This window comes from Rhamphochromis longiceps, linkage group LG4 (genome assembly GCF_057381845.1).
Source record: "Rhamphochromis longiceps isolate RC_006_pf linkage group LG4, R_longiceps_female_GT1.1, whole genome shotgun sequence".
Taxonomy (NCBI): domain Eukaryota; kingdom Metazoa; phylum Chordata; class Actinopteri; order Cichliformes; family Cichlidae; genus Rhamphochromis; species Rhamphochromis longiceps.
The window spans coordinates 11,233,767-11,253,449 of NC_140560.1; the positions used below are offsets into that span (position 1 = coordinate 11,233,767).

The 19,683-nt window shown below is 41.4% G+C and overlaps 2 protein-coding genes across 3 annotated transcripts; both read left to right on the forward strand.

Moving 5' to 3' along the window:
* The first annotated feature begins 7,126 nt into the window (after positions 1 to 7,126).
* Positions 7,127 to 9,842, forward strand: mgp (matrix Gla protein). 2 transcript variants are annotated; one of them, XM_085405118.1, is made up of 5 exons: positions 7,127 to 7,255; positions 8,489 to 8,576; positions 8,709 to 8,738; positions 8,929 to 9,034; positions 9,320 to 9,842. In XM_085405118.1, exons 2-5 carry the CDS (start codon positions 8,516 to 8,518, stop codon positions 9,474 to 9,476), a joined length of 354 nt encoding a protein of 117 aa, XP_085261244.1. In that variant the 5' UTR covers positions 7,127 to 7,255; positions 8,489 to 8,515; the 3' UTR covers positions 9,477 to 9,842. The 2 variants fall into 2 exon arrangements, with proteins under 2 accessions (XP_085261244.1, XP_085261245.1); XM_085405119.1 differs by having other exon boundaries at positions 7,159 to 7,255; positions 8,492 to 8,576.
* Positions 9,843 to 15,515: 5,673 nt separating this feature from the next.
* On the forward strand, positions 15,516 to 17,035 carry bglap (bone gamma-carboxyglutamate (gla) protein). The gene is made up of 4 exons (XM_085405120.1): positions 15,516 to 15,612; positions 15,721 to 15,768; positions 16,034 to 16,118; positions 16,267 to 17,035. Exons 1-4 carry the CDS (start codon positions 15,555 to 15,557, stop codon positions 16,367 to 16,369), a joined length of 294 nt encoding a protein of 97 aa, XP_085261246.1. The 5' UTR covers positions 15,516 to 15,554; the 3' UTR covers positions 16,370 to 17,035.
* The last annotated feature ends 2,648 nt before the right edge of the window (positions 17,036 to 19,683 follow it).

The window sequence follows — 19,683 nt, forward strand, 5'->3', positions numbered from 1 at the left end:
ACAATCGGTGGCTGACTAAATACTTTTTTGCCCCACTGTATATACATATATATATGTATATATATGTATATATATGTATATATATATACATATATATACATATACATACATATATATATATATATACATATATATATATATATATATATATATATTAGGGGTGCAACGATACACAAAATTCACGGTTCGGTTCGGTTCGATACTTTGGTGTCACGGTTCGATATTTTTTCGATACAAAAAAAAATGTTCATGCCTTTTTAATTTGTCATTTATTAAAATTATAAATATATATTTTAACACAAAAGTACAGTTTTTAAATTTAACCCTAACCCTTGTGCGTGTTGTTTTTTAGCTAGTCATATTGCAGCCACAGAAATTCTTTTGTCCATGAAACCATAAAGCTGCACTTTCTTTTTGCCTTATAGTCTGATTTGTCATAACTTCTCCGTTTTGTGGTAAGCTTTTCTTTGGCTGTCACTTCTTCACCCTGACCTGTCTTATTTGGCTCAGCAGAACTAAAATATATATCTGTCTGTGAAGGTTCTCAGTCATCCAGGTCATCGTAGTGAAATATATATCCTGCCGCACTCACATAAGCTCAGCGATTCTCTGCGCGATCAACCTCTCACATGTTTAAGCTGCGGGAGATTTCACTTGTCATGTTTGCATAGTAAGCTAACAATTAATAAGACGATGTCAGAGGAATTGGTGCACAAATTATCATCACTCACAGATCAGTGCTGTCGCTCTCTATACACAGTTCGCGCGATTGCAAAGTGAAAGCAAAAAAACAAGCGCAAATTCAAACACGATTTCAATATGTCACATATTGACAGTGGCTCACCCAATGACATAATTACCCAGCTACATTTCTGAAAGAATGCAAAAGCATTGACATATATTTTTCCTTCCTACAATAGCCCGACAGGCAGGGCAGAGATAGCCCCGGGACGTCGGGCTAGCGATATTGCGAGCCCTGTATCTGATTGAGGAATCACTCATCTTTGGAAAAGAGAGTTTATTACAGAGAAATGTCTCTTTCCAAAATAAAAGCTATACTATCCGCTTCTTCTGGGCTATATTCTCAGCAGCATATTAAACATATCAGGTCTCCATAAGGAGAATCCTGTGCTAACAGCTGTCTAAATGACTCGGCTAAAGTTTGTAGCATGCATGCTTGTTGTTTTTGTCTTTGCACTAGGATGATGTCGGTGTAAATGTGCAGTCATATTCGTTGTGTTCCCACTAGTGCTTTCAGGTTAATCTCGTTGAAATAACCTTAACGCCACAACACGGCAAATCTCCGTTAACGAGCTACCCTATACAGAGGGGCTAGACGGCCAACACGTTAACGAGCTAACTGCGCTAACACACTAGCTCCCACCCATGTAATTGAGCATTGCATGGCACATCCAACATACTGTTTTACTTTAGTCCATGACTCGCTTACCTTCAGGGTCATACGTCACATGAAAACCAAAATAATTCCAAACGCCAGATCTGAATGAGGGTGGGGAGGTCCACTTCTGTCTCGCTAGCTTGCCCTGCGCTCTTCCTTCTGACCATGCTGTCTGTGTTGAGTGCTCAGTGAATCTGCGTTTGACTACTCCGCCTAGGCTGCACTCTCGAGCCTAGGCGGAGTAGTCAAATGCAGATTCACTGAGCGCTCAACACAGACAGCATCGTCAGAAGGAAAGTTGATAAAATAAATTACAAATTTTGTATTGTTCTTTTTTTTTTCTCCCCTTTGGTTTTCTTTCTTTCTCTCCCCCTCTTTCTTTCATTCTTTCCCCCTGTCCTATCCCACAGTCATGTCTGTCCCGTTTGCAACTGAAAATAAAATAAATTCATAATTATAATAAAGGTCAATCAAATGGACCAATATGATGATCCACTTAAAATAAATCCTCTTGGCATCTTTCTTGGCCTCAAGACAACAATTCTGATGGCTATAGATCCAAACGGGACACAAAAAAAAAAAAAATAAAATAAAATAAAATAAAATAAAATATTGAAAAAAATTGAAAAAAATTGTATTGTTCGATACATATGCGTACCGAACCGAAAGCACTGTATCGAACGGTTCAATATCGATACGAATATCGTTGCACCCCTAATATATATATATATATATATATATATATATATATATATATATATATATCATCAGTAAAAACTGACACACCTGAAGATGTGTGTGCCCTGCTGGATGTCGGTATTATGCAACATCAATAAATCCGTAGAAAGTTTTGTTAACGTTCACATGGCAAAATTCACAGCCATCAGAGGAGGACAGCCCTGACTAATGTCTGTCCTTCATCCAGTCTGGCCGGATCCCTCGGCCATCCCACGGGTAGGGCCGGGGAATGAGCTTACATCACATGATGTTTTCATTGACTCAGTGTGAGTCACTCACTCCTTAATGTGTCTACTGTTTTCAAACAGAACGTAAAGTGAATCACAGCAATGCCCGTTAAGGAAGGAAAGGGTAAAAATAGCAGGAACAAAAATATGAAACGAGTGTTTGCCTGCGCTCTGCCCGCTCTGACCGAGCGAGCCGCAGAGCAGCCTGAGGTTCACCTGCTCGCCCACTGAGGGAAATGCAACCCTGCCCAATTAGGTTACAATATGTGTTTATGCAGACACGACTTGGTTAGCGTACACATTTGTGGCCTTCTCTTAATTATGAACTCCACGCTCATTCTTTCATTTAATCTATTTATTTTTTTCCTTTCAATTTCCTTCGGCCGAGCGTTCATTCTTTCCTCCTTCCTCCCACCAGTTTCCTGCACACCTTGCACGGACATGTCTCTTGCTATCATATGTTCAGAATCAACTGAGTCTGATGCAGAAATTTTCCTCCCTCAAGCTTGTTCTGTGTCTCCCTCCTACTCGATTTCATTAAAACCACATTTAATTCAAACTATCGCCAGTTCAAGCACAGATGTGCCATACAGGTGAACCGTATTACTCACAGCAGTCATGCACCAGTCCCGCCAGTTGACTCCCATCCTGTTTTTCCAGTTTTTGTGCGTCTGGGACTCTGGCACACTTCGCTGCTTACAAAAACATGATTCTGGCTCTCCTAACGTGCAATTTAAATATTTCTCTGGAGATAGATAGTGTGTGTTTTGTTGTTGATGTTGTTGTGCCCTGGTGTGACCAAGGAGGTGACAGGTCAGGACAGGAACTTGCAGAAAAGAGAGTGAGATAAGAAGAGGGAAAAGTACCACAAGATTATCAAAGGATTATCAATTGTCAGAGAGAAAACACTGGGGTAGCATGACTGGAACAAAACAGAGAACATCTGACAGCTTTTTTCCTCTCCGCCTCATCTCAATCACCCATCTGATCCCCTTTTGCCCGTCTCCAAATTTAAGAGCAAATTTAGAGCTGTTAACTAGCAAGCCTCCAAAATCTCCAAATCCCCCCCTTAACATGCAAACAACTAAAAATATGGAGACTAAAGACAAATCCCTCTCATTCACTTTTATTCCCCTCGTTTTTGTCGTGTGGAAAGAGATCGGAGCTGCAGCTCAGCGGTTCCACAGTTAACAGCCTAATATGACCACATCACTGAATGTGTCTGCAGACGAAGTGCCAAAAACATCCAACCACAGCAACATGTGCTTTCTCTGTCCCTGCACCATCTGACTCAGTTTCTCTCTTTCTGCTTTTTTGAACCCAAGCACCCCTCTTCTTCTTATCTCTATTGTTATGTCTGTCTTAATGTTTATCTGTCTGTCTGAGCCGCACTGGTTCCTGGCATAGGCTGACCTCCTGTTTGGATTTGTTTATCATTGGTGAAGGCGGATTCTACCTCAGCTATTCACAGAGCTCTGGCTGAGTCAAATGTGATGGTGGTGTTACATAACTCTCAGATAGGCACTATAGGGGTATTGTGTAACTGCAATGTTAACTTTAATGTAGGTGCCTTTGGAGAGCTGTCTGATGAAGTGCGACTTATGCACGCATGCTTCGGTAGATATGATCTGTTCTTAATAGATTGGCCAGCCCACTATATATCAATTTAAATCCTGCTCCTGCTTTAAATACACCTGAGGTGAACTTGAGCAGGTGTTAACTATATGATTATAGGATCATACACTATATAAAAGATGCAATGTGATGCCACAGTGAAGTCACCCATTAGCTAGTGGTCTCCATTGGCCCTTGGTGTCTTTTTGGAGCCAGACAAAAAGGCTGGTTAGAAGCGGCACTGCGAGCTGTACAGGTACATCAAATTAACAAAGATACCTACTGATTAGCTTGGTGTGTTCAAACAAACTGCTATAAAACACTTAAATACTAAATTTTCACCCACTGAAACTGAAGCAACAGCTTTTCGGATGGGCTGCTAGTGTAATTATCCTCACAGTAGGCCACATTCTTTACCAGATAATTGCATTAAAAATACTCCAAAAGGTGCCAATACCACAAACCCAGTGGAGAGGTCCAGTCAAGTGGCTGCCTGTGTGGCTGAAAAATAAAGTAATTGCAGAAGTGCCAAAAAAGGCTTCTGATTCCTAAAATGAGTCAAATCCAATTGACTCCCATGTGAAAATGTCCAACTTTAGAAAATTAATAAGCTTGTTTTCAGCCTACAAAAAAGGTTTACCTGTGTGGCTAGTTTGCTCCTTCACAACAACTGATTCATCTATTTGGATTCTGGATGTAGGGTCGCGGCTATTTGGACTGACAAGACTCCCAGTGTTTAAAGATAGAGCTAATCAGTGGTGCTAAGCTGCACCTCAGCTAACAGCTGAACTGAATCTCTTTGTCACGACTGTTAGTATCATGGCTGACTGCACGATGCAGACCATCACAGATGATTGTGTGTTAGTTTTGATGAGCGAAAGTGCTTCATTCATTCATCTGTGTGACATGCAGCATGCTAACCTAGCTTGCTAGCATTAGCTAATGCACGAAGGGGGTGTCCAAATTCATAGGCTGCATCCTACTGAGGCCTCATTTGTAGGCCGATTATGTCACAGCAATGCGACAAAGGCTGTCCAAATTCCTAGACTCCTTTAAATGCAGTCAACAAATCCGTCCCCCTTTTCCCCAGATTCAAAGGCTGGGTCGGGTGTATCCTTCGTAGCCCACCATATCCCAGAATTCATAGCGTGGGCCAGCCAATTCCAGTTTCCAACAATGGCGGCGGCTACTTAGTTTTAATATTACTCTTATTACTCTTTCTGGGTCACAAAATAAACTTTTAAGATGTTTCAGGCGAGAATGTAGCTTTGTAAATGTCAAATATCTGCTCGATTTATCAAGACATCACATATTTGCAAAAGTGCTCTGACGTTTTTGGAGATGTCTGTTACCCACCAGCTCAATAGCTAGAACAGCGAACTCCCGGCACATTGTTTTCAGACCTCCCGCGGTCTTTTGCTACTCAGGTTAAACATGATATATAAGTCACTTCGATACCTTAACAATGTTATTGTTTGCCATTTTTTCAGTGTTTTATTTGTTCAAGAGTAAATCGGTTTGGCTGAGATCACAGCTGAATAAATGTCAAACAGAAAACTGATTAAACAGAACTACGCCACTTTCCTGTTATATTTTAGATAGCAAGGAGCAGGCAGCTGAGTTTATTAAACTCTAGTGAGACAGCTAGTGACGCAAAACTGAATGCTAGACCGTCCAATTTCACAGCCGCTCACTTCCGGCCAACCCGGCTTTTGGAGGACCTGGCCCACATACACGGCGAAGGCCGGGTCCTCGGGAGGATGCAGCCTACAAATTTTGACACCCCCAAACATTCCAGCTTTCAAATATGGAATTTCTGTCTTCAAAACTCCAACATCGTGATGGGAAGAGCACCTTCAAAATCCAGAGTTCAAAACCAGTGGGTCACAGCACAGTTGTCCATCTTTTATATACAGGTCTGTTTCAGTGATTGCCTATAATGATGTAAAACTTGAGTTTTAACAATATTAAAACAGGCAATATATAAAATAAATTAATGCACACTTGTTAGCAGGGTAAAACTGAATATAGAGACCAAGACATGTTTTCATGAACATGCTTTTTTCTGCAGTAAAGGTTAGCATTTTAACACTGGAGCCACCGTCAAGTGGGCATTTGAGAAACTGCCGTTTTGGCAAATCTATGTTGGTGTCCTTTTTCAGCAAAATGCTTTGCACCGTTTTCATAACAATGAAAGGGAACATCCATAGCATTCTTAGACAGGGGCTGAAGACAAAAACACAGTTAATTATGTTTTCTTAAAACTCAGGGTCTTCTACTTCTACTAACTTCTACTAAATTTATGTGTGATACCTTACACTCTCGCACTAACCCAGAGCCCCACATGTTCTCCTTCTGATGGAAAACCCCTTCCACTATTATACAATAGCTTCCTTTCATAAAATTTCCCTTGAAACATCTCCAGTCTGCTCTCGATAACAACCTACTCACTTTATTACTTTAACCAAATGGCTCGCACTACAGCAAGCTGATTTAAGGGCATACACATTGATTCATATATGTGGGTTTTTATTTCTTTTTATTCAGACTTCTCCGCAGGGAAACACTGACTATTACTAAAGTTGTGCTTTACTTCAGTGTCACTTATTATCTGTTTACACAGTGGACTTCTTTTATGGTAGCGCAAAAGAAGAGTTACAGTTATTGCTGACCACAATCATAAATGCTTCTCCTTTAAACCATTTATTAAAAATGTGCTTGGCAACGGGAAGATTTAAAGTAAAGACCAGCACTGTCGTATGTGCTATTTCTGTGCTCTCAGAGACATATTTAGATCACAATCTGCAACCATTTCATGTTTTATCTGAACTTTTTTGTTATCTCTCATATCATGCAGGCATGCTGGCAAACAGTGGCAAATATTATCATGTACCTACTATGAAGCAGCTTAGTTGTCATCGTGCCACCCTTTCCCTCACCCTCTTCTCTATCTCTCTGTTTACACCCGGCTTGTTTTTCTCCAGTTCTCAGTTCTCTGTTTATTTCGGTAAGAGCGTAGGAGTTGGGGAGAGAGTGAGCTAATACCCCGGTCTTATTAACTGGTAGAAAAAACGGTGGGTGGGTGGGTGGGTGTGGGGTGATAGTAAGGGAAGGGAGGAGAAATTGCGAGGACTAAAAGGGAGGTGGATGGAGACAGAAAAATGAAGGGGTGGGGGGACAGAGATGAGTATAAAAAGCTTTGCCATGAGGAATTAGGAAATGTTCCTGAGGAGAAAGTATTGAGACAGTTTCCATCACTCCATAATTTTCCTTCAAGGTAAGTAAATTACAGCAAATGATCTCTTAAAACTCTTTGCAGGTGAAAAGTAGGAGAAGTTTTGAGTTTTGGACACAATCAGGCAAACGTAGCTTTTATTTTGTGACTATTTTTATAGTACTTTACTTTTTTTTTTTTCAATTATCTGCCAATGAAAATACGGTAGAAAAGTAGGCCTGTGGCCCTCCTCTTTTTGTTAAAGAGTTTTTAATGTACACCCTCATCTTGGTTCTTTGGCTTTTTCGAATGATGTGTGCACATTCTGTCTGCAGGGAAGGAAGCTGGGACTTCACTAGGACCCCTATTGAGACTCAGACAGGCATTAAACTCTGTAGACACTCTTGTCAGCACCACACACACACACACACACACACACACACACACACACACACACTCACTCACTCACTTAGCTATCCTTGCCAGTCTTTGGGAGTCGCTTTTTGAACTTTAGGCCCCAGGCTCGCTGTTTCTGTGCCCACTGTGGGTCTGGCTTACACTGCAGACAAATATGCCTGAGGGGATCATGTGTCAGTGTGTGTGTGTGCTTCTGAATGTATAATGAAAGCTGCTATTGATGGTGAAAAAGAGCGCTGCCGAAACAAGCGCTCCATCCAAATCCCACAAACAGAACGTGGGGATGAAAGCTTTTCTGCAGACATCTGGCACTGCTGTTTATACAGGTGGCACTTACCCTACCTCAGGTCACTCACACTTACACGTTGAGTGTTTACATGTAGACACGTGCGGTGCGAGCGTACACCCCGAGCCACCCTCAACTTCATAATTCCAGTCTGTTCATTCGCTGGCTGTTAAGCAGCTCCTCTCGGCCACAGCTATTCTCTTACGGTTCTTCCTTGCAACCTGAGGTTTCATTGCGTGGTGCAGATTGGCCTCAACCTAAGGCCAGCACAGTGAAAAGACTTTTTGACTCATATCTGTGGTTTTGTGTTTGTTCCATTAAAAAAAAATCTGCAGCACTGTGCCAGCATGCACAGAGATTTTTTTCATATATTGGTTGTTTATCTGCACAAAACCCACAGAAATGTTGTCACTTTTTACCCCAGCTTGAGGTTTTGGTCTGTTTACCCACCCTCAAAATGCAAAAAAGTGTTCTGCATCCTTCCCTTTGCCTTATTTTGTCTCATTTTTTTCTATTTTTTCCCTACTGCCTATCTAACTCTTACTTCAGCACTACCACGACTTACCAAAAATACTTGTCTGCTTTGTTTCCAGCAGGCAGGCAGATAAACAAACCCCAGGATGAGGAGCCTTCTTCGTCTTCTGGCACTCTGTGCTGCAGTCTCTCTCTGCGTCTGCTATGGTATAGATCCTCCCAGACGCCCTCACTTTGCTATCGCTCGGCAGCCATTATTTATTCATAACCTGCAACATAACAAAATGTAATAAGACATTCATCATTTATGATTAACCCGATTCCATGTTTTTCCCGTAGAGTCTCATGAAAGCACAGAATCCACTGAAGGTGACTGAAATGTTGTTTCTCGGTTCTGGAAAAACATGCATGCCATTATAACAAATGTGATGTATTTAATCCTCATTTAGTCTTTACTAACATGCCCTCAGCCCTTGTTTCACCTGATCTGCTGCATGACCGGCATGCCAGATGCTGATTGAAATCAAATTTTCCCACTAGTTAAGTTTTGTGGTTTCAGATTTGTTTGTGCCTCCAAACCGAGCCAACTCATTCATCCCACCACAGAGAGGCAACATATACATCCCATCCAGAGGGAATGGCTTCGGCAGTTACAACTTCAGGAGGTAAAACCTAAAACCATGGGCAGGCATGCAATGCAGAGCACTTTATCTCCTGCATGTTTAAAACCACAAACCCACAGAAAATGCATGCTTGCCATACATATACGGCACTGTGCCTCATTAAGACAAAGCCTAATTGGACCATTAAACATCTACATGTGCTTCAAGAATCCACAGACACAAACACAGAGCCTGGAGTGCAGGATAAAAGAGAATTATTAAATTCATTTCTGTTTAGAGTTCCTCTACTTTTCTTCATTTTGAAAACCTTCTTGTTTTAATTCCCAGGACATTCAAGTCTCCAGCAGAAAGACGCGCAGAGATCTGCGAGGACTACTCCCCCTGCCGCTTCTATGCCTATCACCACGGTGCCCAGCAGGCCTACAACAGATACTTTGGCGCTAGAAGTCAACCACGGCGGCCTGCTGTGACTCGCCGATACTAAGCTGGACCTCACATGCAAAAGTCTCATTATCATCTGGTCCTTTAGTCCACATATCATCAGTTTTTAGATAATTTATGTAATTGTTTTTGTGGGCTCTTTTGGCAAGAAAACTGTTTTTTATATATAAACACCAGAACTTCCAGTCAATGTGGCTCAAATCACACAGCAGCCCATCATTATATTCATGTAGAAATTTACAGCCTGTTTCTTGTGTAATCTCAGGATGACTTTTATCAAGTATCACTGCATGATCCCAGCATTTATGAGCTTTATGGGATATGCTCGAGTGAAGCGTTTGGCTCACTTTCCGCTAACCATTTCTTACAATCTCCACTTACTTATGCTGTCAATAAACAAATATAATGACTTTTAATGGGTTTGGTCTTAATCCTGTTTTTGCAATTTGCTTGCCACATGAGTTTGTGAGAACTTTGGGGATTCTCAGTGTTTTTCAATATATGCCAGATGTTATATGTAATATAACAATATTTGGGAGTGCTTAAGAACCATTAGGAAAGTTAAATACGGCCTTGTGCATAAATATGAGACACATTACAAGAATCAGAATACTTTATTAATCCCCAAGGAAATTATATAAATGTAAGAAGCCCACTTTAACACAAACAGTCTATAAATACTGGAAACCACTTGGTTATTCTAGTGTTTATCACATGGTTTAGAATTCAAATGTAAATCTGGTGAGTGCTTCTATAAAACAAAGTACAGTAATGTAGTGCAGCAGAAGTACATAGTGCAGTAAAATGGGAAGAAATCAAGTACAAGTATCTAAAAAGCTCTACAGAACCTGATTGAATGTGTTGTTACACAACTGACGTGTTGAGGAGTTACATTATGATTTCAGTATGCACTGTCGGTGTCTGGTCTCTTGCAGTCTTGAGAAGAATGTACTGCACATGTGCAGACAGACACAAGGACAGCTCAGCACATGGCAGATGTCAAAATGCTGTAGAAGTAAAATGACAGTTATACTGGGTGTTTGTCTGTCTGTGCTGCCACATGGCCACGAAAGTGTATAATTATAATTGTCCTGAGGGTAAATCCTTGTAGTCTGTCACTGAAACGAGACAAAAGGCACCAGCATTGACCCAGACTGTGAAATTACAACCCATATGCTCTACTACTGTCCGGACCGGTCCAGCTTCGAAATCTCTAGTTAGAAATAGCAACAAAGGGCATCCATGTCACAAAGTGAACTTAAAAGGCTCAGCTTTGAAAATAAAAATGATATGTTTGTGTTACTGGGACGGTATTCAGTAGAGCATTGACATTATGATTTCTAGTACACCATTAAACTACCATGTGATCGCTAACCTTGGAGGTAATCCAGGGTACCACGACTAGATCTCTTAAAACAGCTGTTACAGCTGGAGGCACGATATGGTCCTTACAAAAATGTGCAAGTGGACACAGACAGCCTACAGAGGGTCAAAGGCAAGAAACAACAGATCAATGTCGTCCTTTCTAAACTTGGGACTGGAAAAATGCGAGTTGACCTAAGGAGGACAGAAAGACCTCTGTGACCTTCCTCTGATTAAACTTGATTCTATGGTCCTGAAGCACAAAAAAATCTTAATAACTGAACTTGAAATGACCTGGGAGGGCGGGTTAGTTATCTCTCACCACCTGAAGAAAGCCAAATACCAAGATTTGATCAACAAGGCTCTAGTTCACGAATGGAAAACAGCTGCCATTGTTTCCAAGGATGTGAAAAACAACCACATTGCTGATAAGTTACTGAAGTGCAAGCTGCGTTTAATTTTTCAGTTAAATTCAGTCAACTACTATCATTTCTGCAGCAGTCGTGGTGAGTCGTATGACTGAGGAGGACATTGAGTGGATGGATGCAAGTCAGATTTAGGACGTATCTGTCATGCTTCTTTGAAACTAAAAACGTGTTATTCATCAGCTTGTGCAGCTAGTTGTACTATTTGAGTCGTGACTGTACTCAAAAGCTGCAAAACAAATGGGAATTGCAATGTTAAAGATATCGTGCGCTCACAGTCAGCTGTCCTAGTGTGTGGTGAACTCAGTGATCGACTTCTGCACCTATACAAAAGTCTCTCCTCTTTCTCTCTACCTCCTAAGACATGTGGTCTACTTTTGTAACTGTGGTCTCTGTGAGTGTACTTTGTGTGCATGTTTGTAATTATGCATTGCAAGTGTTAGTGGAAACACATTTTCTTTTTCAGTTTTATGTAATAGCAAAGTGACTTGACTCAAATGTCCCCTGTCAAAGCCGTTTTCCTATCCACATCACCTGGTCTGGTGCCAACGCAAGTTTTCCAGGTACAACTTTCCTGAAGGTTCTAGGTAGTGAACTGTTTAGCAAGGTACACCAACAGCTGAACACAGTTAACAAGCCAGCACAGCTGAGACCAGTTAAAGAAGGCTATGTTTGCCTATGTTAAAGCTGGAGGCTAATTTGATGTAGGATTTTTCGTGTTGCAGAGCACATAATTTTGGTGAGCAAACAATGCCAAGTGCTTGCATGCAATAATCTGACAAAACTAACAGTGCATAACATCTGTGTAGGTTCTCAGTGATTCCAGTCATGGTACCCAGCATGTTCAAATCTCAGCAGTTCCTCAGACGCAAACGCTCATTGTGGTTTCACCCTTGACCCCTGGTGAGGACCCATACCTTGTTTTTGGTTTGGTTGCCTTCTTTTTTTCACACCTTAGAACAAAACACAGCCAAGTTGTGATGATGCTATGTGTAGGATGAATATTTATTGAAAGTTTAGTTAAACTGGAGTGGTATATCACCACAAAGAGGAAGACATGCAGAACATTAAAAAAAAAAAGCAGTGTGAGAAACATAGACGATGCCTACAGCAGACAGATTGATTTTAACACTTTTTCACTTGACTTTCACCTCTTACAGGTTATGCCACATATTTTTCACACTGCCTCCTAGTGACTGTACAGAGCTACAGCATGTAGATCTGCTCTGCAAAGCTATGATAGCACCAACCCACAACTATAACCCTGGTATATGAGGATCCCCCAACAGTGTGAATGTTCTGCCCACCCTGCTAATATCGTATGACATCAAGAGAGGAGCTGCCGAACCACAGGTAATCCTGCAGTGTCTGCTTGAAACAAAAGATGTTTGATGTGTACCCCACAAAAGATAAGATAAGATAAGATAAGATAAGATAGAACTTTATTAATCCCTCGGGTGGGTTCCTCTGGGAAATTCGATTTCCAAAAAAGCACAGCACCGACAGAAGTTACAGAGTTACAGAATATTATACATACACACACACACACACACACACACACACACACACACACACACACACACACACACACACACACACACACACACACACACACACACACACACACACACACACATATATAAATACAGAGACAATATCAATAAAATATACGAAGGGGATAAATAGAATAAATAGGAATAAAAAATAAAAATACAAGTGAATTGCACATTTCAAGTATTGAGTCTATTGCACTGTTGACTATTTACAAAAGTATTGCACAAAAGGTATTGCACAGTGAGGTGAAGAGGCACTACAGCTTAGTTGTTCCCCCCTCCTTTGTCCTCCTGTTTCCCCTCCCTCTCCCCTCCAGGGAGGAGTTAAACAGTCTGATGGCGTGTGGGACAAAGGAGTTTTTAAGTCTGTTAGTTCTTGTCTTTGGGAGAAGCAACCTGTCACTGAACAGACTCTTCTGGTTGTTAATGGCCGTGTGCAGAGGATGTCTGGCATTGTCCATAATGTCCATCAGTTTCTTTAATGTCCTTTTCTCTGCCACTGTCACCAGAGTGTCCAGCTTCATGCCGACCACAGAGCTAGCCCTCCTGATCAGTTTCTCCAGCCTGGATGAGTCCTTCTTTGCTGTGCTGCTCCCCCAGCACACCACAGCATAGAAAAGTACTCCAGCAACCACCGACTGGTAAAACATCCTCAGGAGCTTCCTGCAGATGTTAAAAGACCTCAGCCTCCTGAGGAAGTACAGTCGGCTTTGTGCTTTTTTATACAGGTGCTCTGTGTTGCATGACCAGTCCAGTTTATTGTCCACCCACAGCCCGAGGTACTTGTACTTGTTGACCACCTCCACCTCCTCCCCCTCTATCTGAACCGGCAGTGGACCTGCTCTAGACCTCCCGAAGTCCACAACCAGTTCCTTAGTCTTTGAGGTGTTGAGTTGCAGGTGGTTTGTGTGACTCCATGCGACAAAGTTCCTCACCAGACTTCTGTACTCTTCTTCCTGATCATCCCAGATACACCCCATGATGGCTGTGTCGTCTGCAAACTTCTGAATGTGGCATAATTCAGAGTTGTAGCAGAAGTCAGAGGTGTACAGGGTGAAGAGAAGAGGGGACAGCACAGTTCCCTGTGGTGCTCCTGTGCTGCTGACCACTGTGTCAGACGTGATGTCCTTCAGCCTGACGTACTGTGGTCTGTCGGTGAGGTAGTCGGAGATCCAAGCGACCAGGCAGGGGTCCACCTCCATCCTGTTCAGTTTTTCCTGAAGCATACAGGGCCGGATGGTATTAAAGGCACTGGAAAAGTCAAGAAACAGGATCCTGACCGTGCCTTTTCCCCCATCCAGGTGTGAGTGGGCTCTGTGTAGGAGGTACAGGATGGCATCCTCCACTCCGACACCCGCCTTGTATGCAAACTGTAGTGGGTCCTGGGCATGTTGTACCTGTGGTCGGAGGAGGTTGAGGAAGAGCCGCTCTAGAGTCTTCATAAGATGTGACGTCAGTGCCACCGGTCGGAAGTCATTCAGCTCATTGGGCCGGTTCTTTTTGGGGACCGGGACGATGCAGGATGTCTTCCATAGGGCGGGCACTCTCCCCAGTCGCAGACTGAGGTTGAAGACTCGTTGTAGCGGCTCCCCAAGTTCAGCAGCACACGCCTTTAGCATCCTAGGACACACCTTGTCTGGGCCTGGTGCCTTTCTGGGGCGAAGCTTCCTCAGTTGTCTCCTGACCTGATCCACTGTGACACTGGGAGATGTTTGGGAGGAGGGGAGGGGGGGAGATGTCTTGCTGCTGAGAGAGGGATTGGAGGAGGGGGGTGTCATGGTGTCAGGAAAGGATTACATTTTAGGAGTGGCATGAGAGTATTAGGCACTTTGCTTGTGGGAAGTCTTGTTTTCATTAAAAATCAAACGACATGTTCCACTCGACATCATGCAGCTTTCCTCTGCTTAACTGTCGAACCACCCACTTGTTGTGGTAAAAATATCTGTGCACATTTAAATGGCCCGTCTACAAAGCTTCAAACAAACATGGTTGTTTCTAAATGTTGCTTTCTCTATGTAGGAAATCACTGTGGTTTGCAATAAAAAGAAAGCCCTCAGATTAAAATAATGCAGCATAATGTGGGACAGTGGTTTTTCCTTTTTAGTGAGTAAGCCATGGTTTTTCTCTGCCTCATGCACTTACTGAACTAAATGTACAAGTGTGTGGGCGCTTTAAAAGTCTGACCTGTCCGAGCTGCTTTCCTGAAAGAGTTCATTAAATTTTATATTACTACCACTACGTATGATGAGATATCGGTGACAGTGATTTGATTTGATTTCATTCTTTCTGTTTTTTGTCTCCTTTTTGTTTGTTTTTTTATTTTAACAGAGATAACTGCAAATTTTGCAAAGATGAGGAAAAGGAAACTGTGATTCTTAACACAAATCTGGTAAGTAGGTCAAATGAAGCTGTAAAATAATGTTGATTGAAAGATCCTTCCAGTGGCATATATTTGTGGCTCCTCACCTATGCTTTAAAACATTGCCCACCTTTTGGACCCCTTATTCTGCAACGCTGTGAGTGTGGATGCCCTTTTCTTTCTTTCTTTTTTTACACATACATATATATATACTTCATTTTTGCAGAGGTGTGTATTTCTGCATCTGTGTGGGTGTGTGATACATGATTCCCTAACCAATCACATATCCATGTCACACAAGGGCTACATCTATAAACCGAGTGTGTTTTTACATAATGTCTAAGAGAAGGAAAGACGGAGAGAGTGAGTGATACAGCTCGGGCCATTTTCCCTTAAACTGAAGGCTGAAAAAGAAAGAAAAGATGAAGACCGTGGCTATCCTGGCTCTCTGCTTCTTGGTAGTTATCTGTGTCGCTTCGGGTAAGAGCTGTAGCAATATTTGCAATGTAATTTTTTAACCTTAAACCTTTAAACTAAATTAGTTTTTTAAAGTTAGTCTGTTCTTATTTTTCCCCTTCTGTTTGATAGATGCTGCCACCGACCCTCAGACTGCTGGTGACAACCCTGCTGAGGAGGGTATGATTAATATTAGTTTATTCGTCCAGAGTTTAATGGAGAAGGGGTTCGAACTTTCAGGCACTGCATGAGTGAAATGATATACCAAGAATGATGAATGATGAATGACTTTTTGCAAAAAATTTTCTATACTCTTGTTTTTTGTTGTTTGTTGTTTTTTCTCTATGACTTTTTTTGTTTTTATGCTATACTGATCTTTAAAAAAAAAAAAAAAATTTCATAAACAACAGCAGGTTGACAGATGTCTTATGACTGTGATGTGCAGGTTTGTTTGTGGAGAGGGAGCAGGCCTCCACGGTGGTGAGGCAGAAGAGAGCTGCTGGACAGTTATCCTTGGTACAGCTGGAGAGGTATCGCACACCTTATCTACAAACCTTATTGCTGCATGTTTTTAGACATGTTCTTATCTTTAATAGGGTTGGGTTGGATATGGAAAGTTTTCATGAAGGTATGAAACATCATAAGTAACCGTGTGTGTGTCCTCTCTCCTCCATTCAGCCTGAGAGAAGTGTGTGAGGCCAACGTGGCTTGTGAGCACATGATGGACATAAACGGCATCATCGCCGCCTACACTGCCTACTATGGACCAATCCCCTATTAGAGGCTACAGCTGACTGTGCACCAGAGCTGCCTTTTTTCTTGCATTGCCACCTCTGAGCTCGGCTTTTTCTTTGTCTAAAAGTGTGGCAGACGGATCAGACTGGAAGAAACCAAACACCAGCAGGTGGATTTACTTCCTTTCCTAACTGCACCTTCAAGAATATCTCTGTAATTCTGTCATTTTTCTCCGCCTGTAGAGTTGAAACGGAATAAAAATGAATATCATTCTGCTGTGTGTGCTGTTTTCTAAAGCCTTATTTGTTGTATTGGATTAGGAATCATTCACGTAACTCATGAAGCAGATTTGACAAGTTTTAGCCACTAGATGTCCCTATTAGGCTATATTATATGTAAGGCTAATGAACCTTTATCATCTCTATAATATAACATTGCAGTTCTTTTAAGGTATTCAGTTTGCTTTTTTTTTTTTAAAGAATACTTTTAGTGAATACAGTTTGCAGTAACTTTAAAAATCACATTTCTCAGACTAAAGTGATCCAGTCCTACTCCTTTATCAAAAGGGTATTCCTACATATCAGTGACCACGGTAAACAGGGCCTGAGAGTGGCTCAGAAATGTGGTTCATGATTTATTTAAACATTTTCACACAAAAGAAAATCGCTGAAACTCTGAAGCTTTTGTGCCATGTGATTCCCCGTCTGTTTGTTTCCTTTGATAGATCTGTGCATTCCCGACATCATCCCGGCAGCACCGGGGTGTCCAGTCGGACGGGTCTATTGTGCATCATGATGTAATTTCTTCCTTTGTATTCCGGTAGTTCGCTTGTTTTCTTCTTGGTGTTTATGTTTGGCTGTGCAGAAAGCAATTGATGACAGAGATAGCACAGTTAACATAGCTGAGACAAGGTGCACAGAATGAGTTGTCTATATGCCACAAATCATAAATAAAACTGAGACAAGCAGAAAAACAAATCATAGACAATGTGTGAATGTGTACGCACGTGAATATGTTTGTGAATGTTCGACTCTGTGGTACCTTCGTTCTGCTTCTGTTTCTTACTTTTTGATCAGTTTCTCTATTAATACAAAGAAAAATCCATCAGGTTGATGCGAGATGAGATGAACCTAAACAGATGTAGATGTATGGTTAGTGATGCCGTACCGTAGTTTTAAAAGTTTTAAAAACCACCACCATGCTGCTTCTTTCTGTTTTGCATTGTTACATTTAGAGGTGTTTAATTACAGCTGACTTATTATTTAACCTGCACAGAGGAGCATTTAGGTATTTTGTTTTTCGAATCAGGTGGCTGACTAAACAAGTTTCCCAACATGTTTGTCTTTGAAACTTAGATCGTAGATTACATTATTGTGTTGTTAAAGTGTTGTTAAAGTGTTGTGTTGTTAAAGAAAAAAAAGTTTTTGCAGTTTGCTGGTCTGGAGCTCTGGAGTGGAGATCCCAGCAAATTCCCACCAAGGTCAGAAAGTGCAAAAATGGAACAAACCCATGATCTACATTTCAGTCTCTACAGGCCTCATTTAGCACATTAAATGTTTACAGTTGTGACAGTAGAAGAGGAAAAAGGACTGAACAAATATGACTTGTCTGCATTTTGATTTCGTTTTTATTATGTCATATGTCACTGTTACAGTTCTTTTTTTTAAACAATGTGATATGTAAAACTTTAGACTCGAAAGAGGACATACTTTCTTCTTTCACATGACAGCATAGATATATTTACCACATTTTCATGGGAGCAGTAAAGAAAAAAAAGCAAAAACAAACGTTTCCAGTCATATAGCTACTTCACCGTTTACTGTTGTAAAATGTTTTATTCATTCGATAATAAATAGGTCATCTTTTACTTCCTGTCAGTCCAGAGCAACTTACTGGCAATGTTACTGGCATTTGTTTTCCCTCATTAAGATATGCACATGCCAACAGGACTTTGCAGCAGTGTGTTTATTTTTAAATGAACCAGCTGAGCTACTCAACAAGTCTCACGCATGTTTGACTTTGAAACTGTCGGCGTTTCCTGCTTCCTACAGAGCATTGCATCATTATTTCCTTTAACCTGTTTTTGCTTTTATCTACATTCATTTTGTGCCTTATACTAAAACACTTTTTTTGACCTTTTTTTTCTGAGGTCCATGAGAAGATCAAACAGAATATCTTCAGTATGAGAACATGTCTCTCTGCACATATAAAATACATTTTTAACACATTTTGGTTGTGATTTTTAAATTAAATGTACAGCAGCATAAGATTTGACAATTCTTCTAGTGTGACAGCACAAATAATAAATTCTGCCTCCCTGATACTCAGAAATAAATATCTTAACAACTCTGTAAGCTTCCAAGCAAATATTCGTTATGACTTTGTTGATCCCCTTACTTTGCCTTAAATATCCCTTACACTGTTGTGATTGTTATGAGTCGGCTCTATATTACTGTGGCCCCTAGAGACAAAGCATGTACAAACTCCAAAACACTTACATAACATTTTTGTCATTCTGAAAACCCAACTTACTGGCAAGCTTTTAAAGCCTGAGCTGAGACTCTTGAGCAGCACAACTTGTTCATACCAAAGACATGATGGATGAGTTGCGCTTTGAATGAGAGAACCGTAAACTTATCCAGGCCGTGGCGAATTCATTCCAAACCACAACAGTGCCCTGGTTTAAACCAGGCTGGATCTCATTGGAGAAGGAACTATTCTGATCAAGCGCATCAGAAAGAAAATATTCTCACTCTTCAGTGGTAATTTGGTGTACGTCAGCATTGTTGTTAATGGTCACCTGAGATAAGATGCATAAGATGAGATGGGCCGCACTGTTGTCTCACAGCAAGAAGGTCCCGAGTTCGATTCCACCATCAGGCTGGGGTCTTTCTGTGTGGTGGTTGTATGTTCTCCCCGTGTTTGCTTGGGTTCTCTCCGGGTACTCTGGCTTCCTCACATTTAAACGATTAAATGTTCACTTTTGGGGCCTCTCCAGCCTGATACAGAACCCCCTAGCAGGGGGATACATAGCTGAACTGCTTATAGAGTCCAGAATCTGAGCAAATTAAAAGTGAAATCCGAAGCACATGTGCTTTATCCGCATAATAATTAATAGACTGACATGTTGCATTTAATTGTTAGAAACAAAAAGAACAAGGCTAGCTCATTTCCACGTGCGCTGTTTTTGTGCTGAGCTAACTAGTGGCTACAAATTAACGCAATATATTTAATAGTTAATGGTTGCTTACTGGGGGCAGGGGCCTGGGAGGAGTTGACAGTATGGTCGGGGTCTGGGACGCTGGGCCATCCCTGCGGCTGCTGGGCCGGGGGCAGTCTGCTTGCCTCCACCCCAGGGAA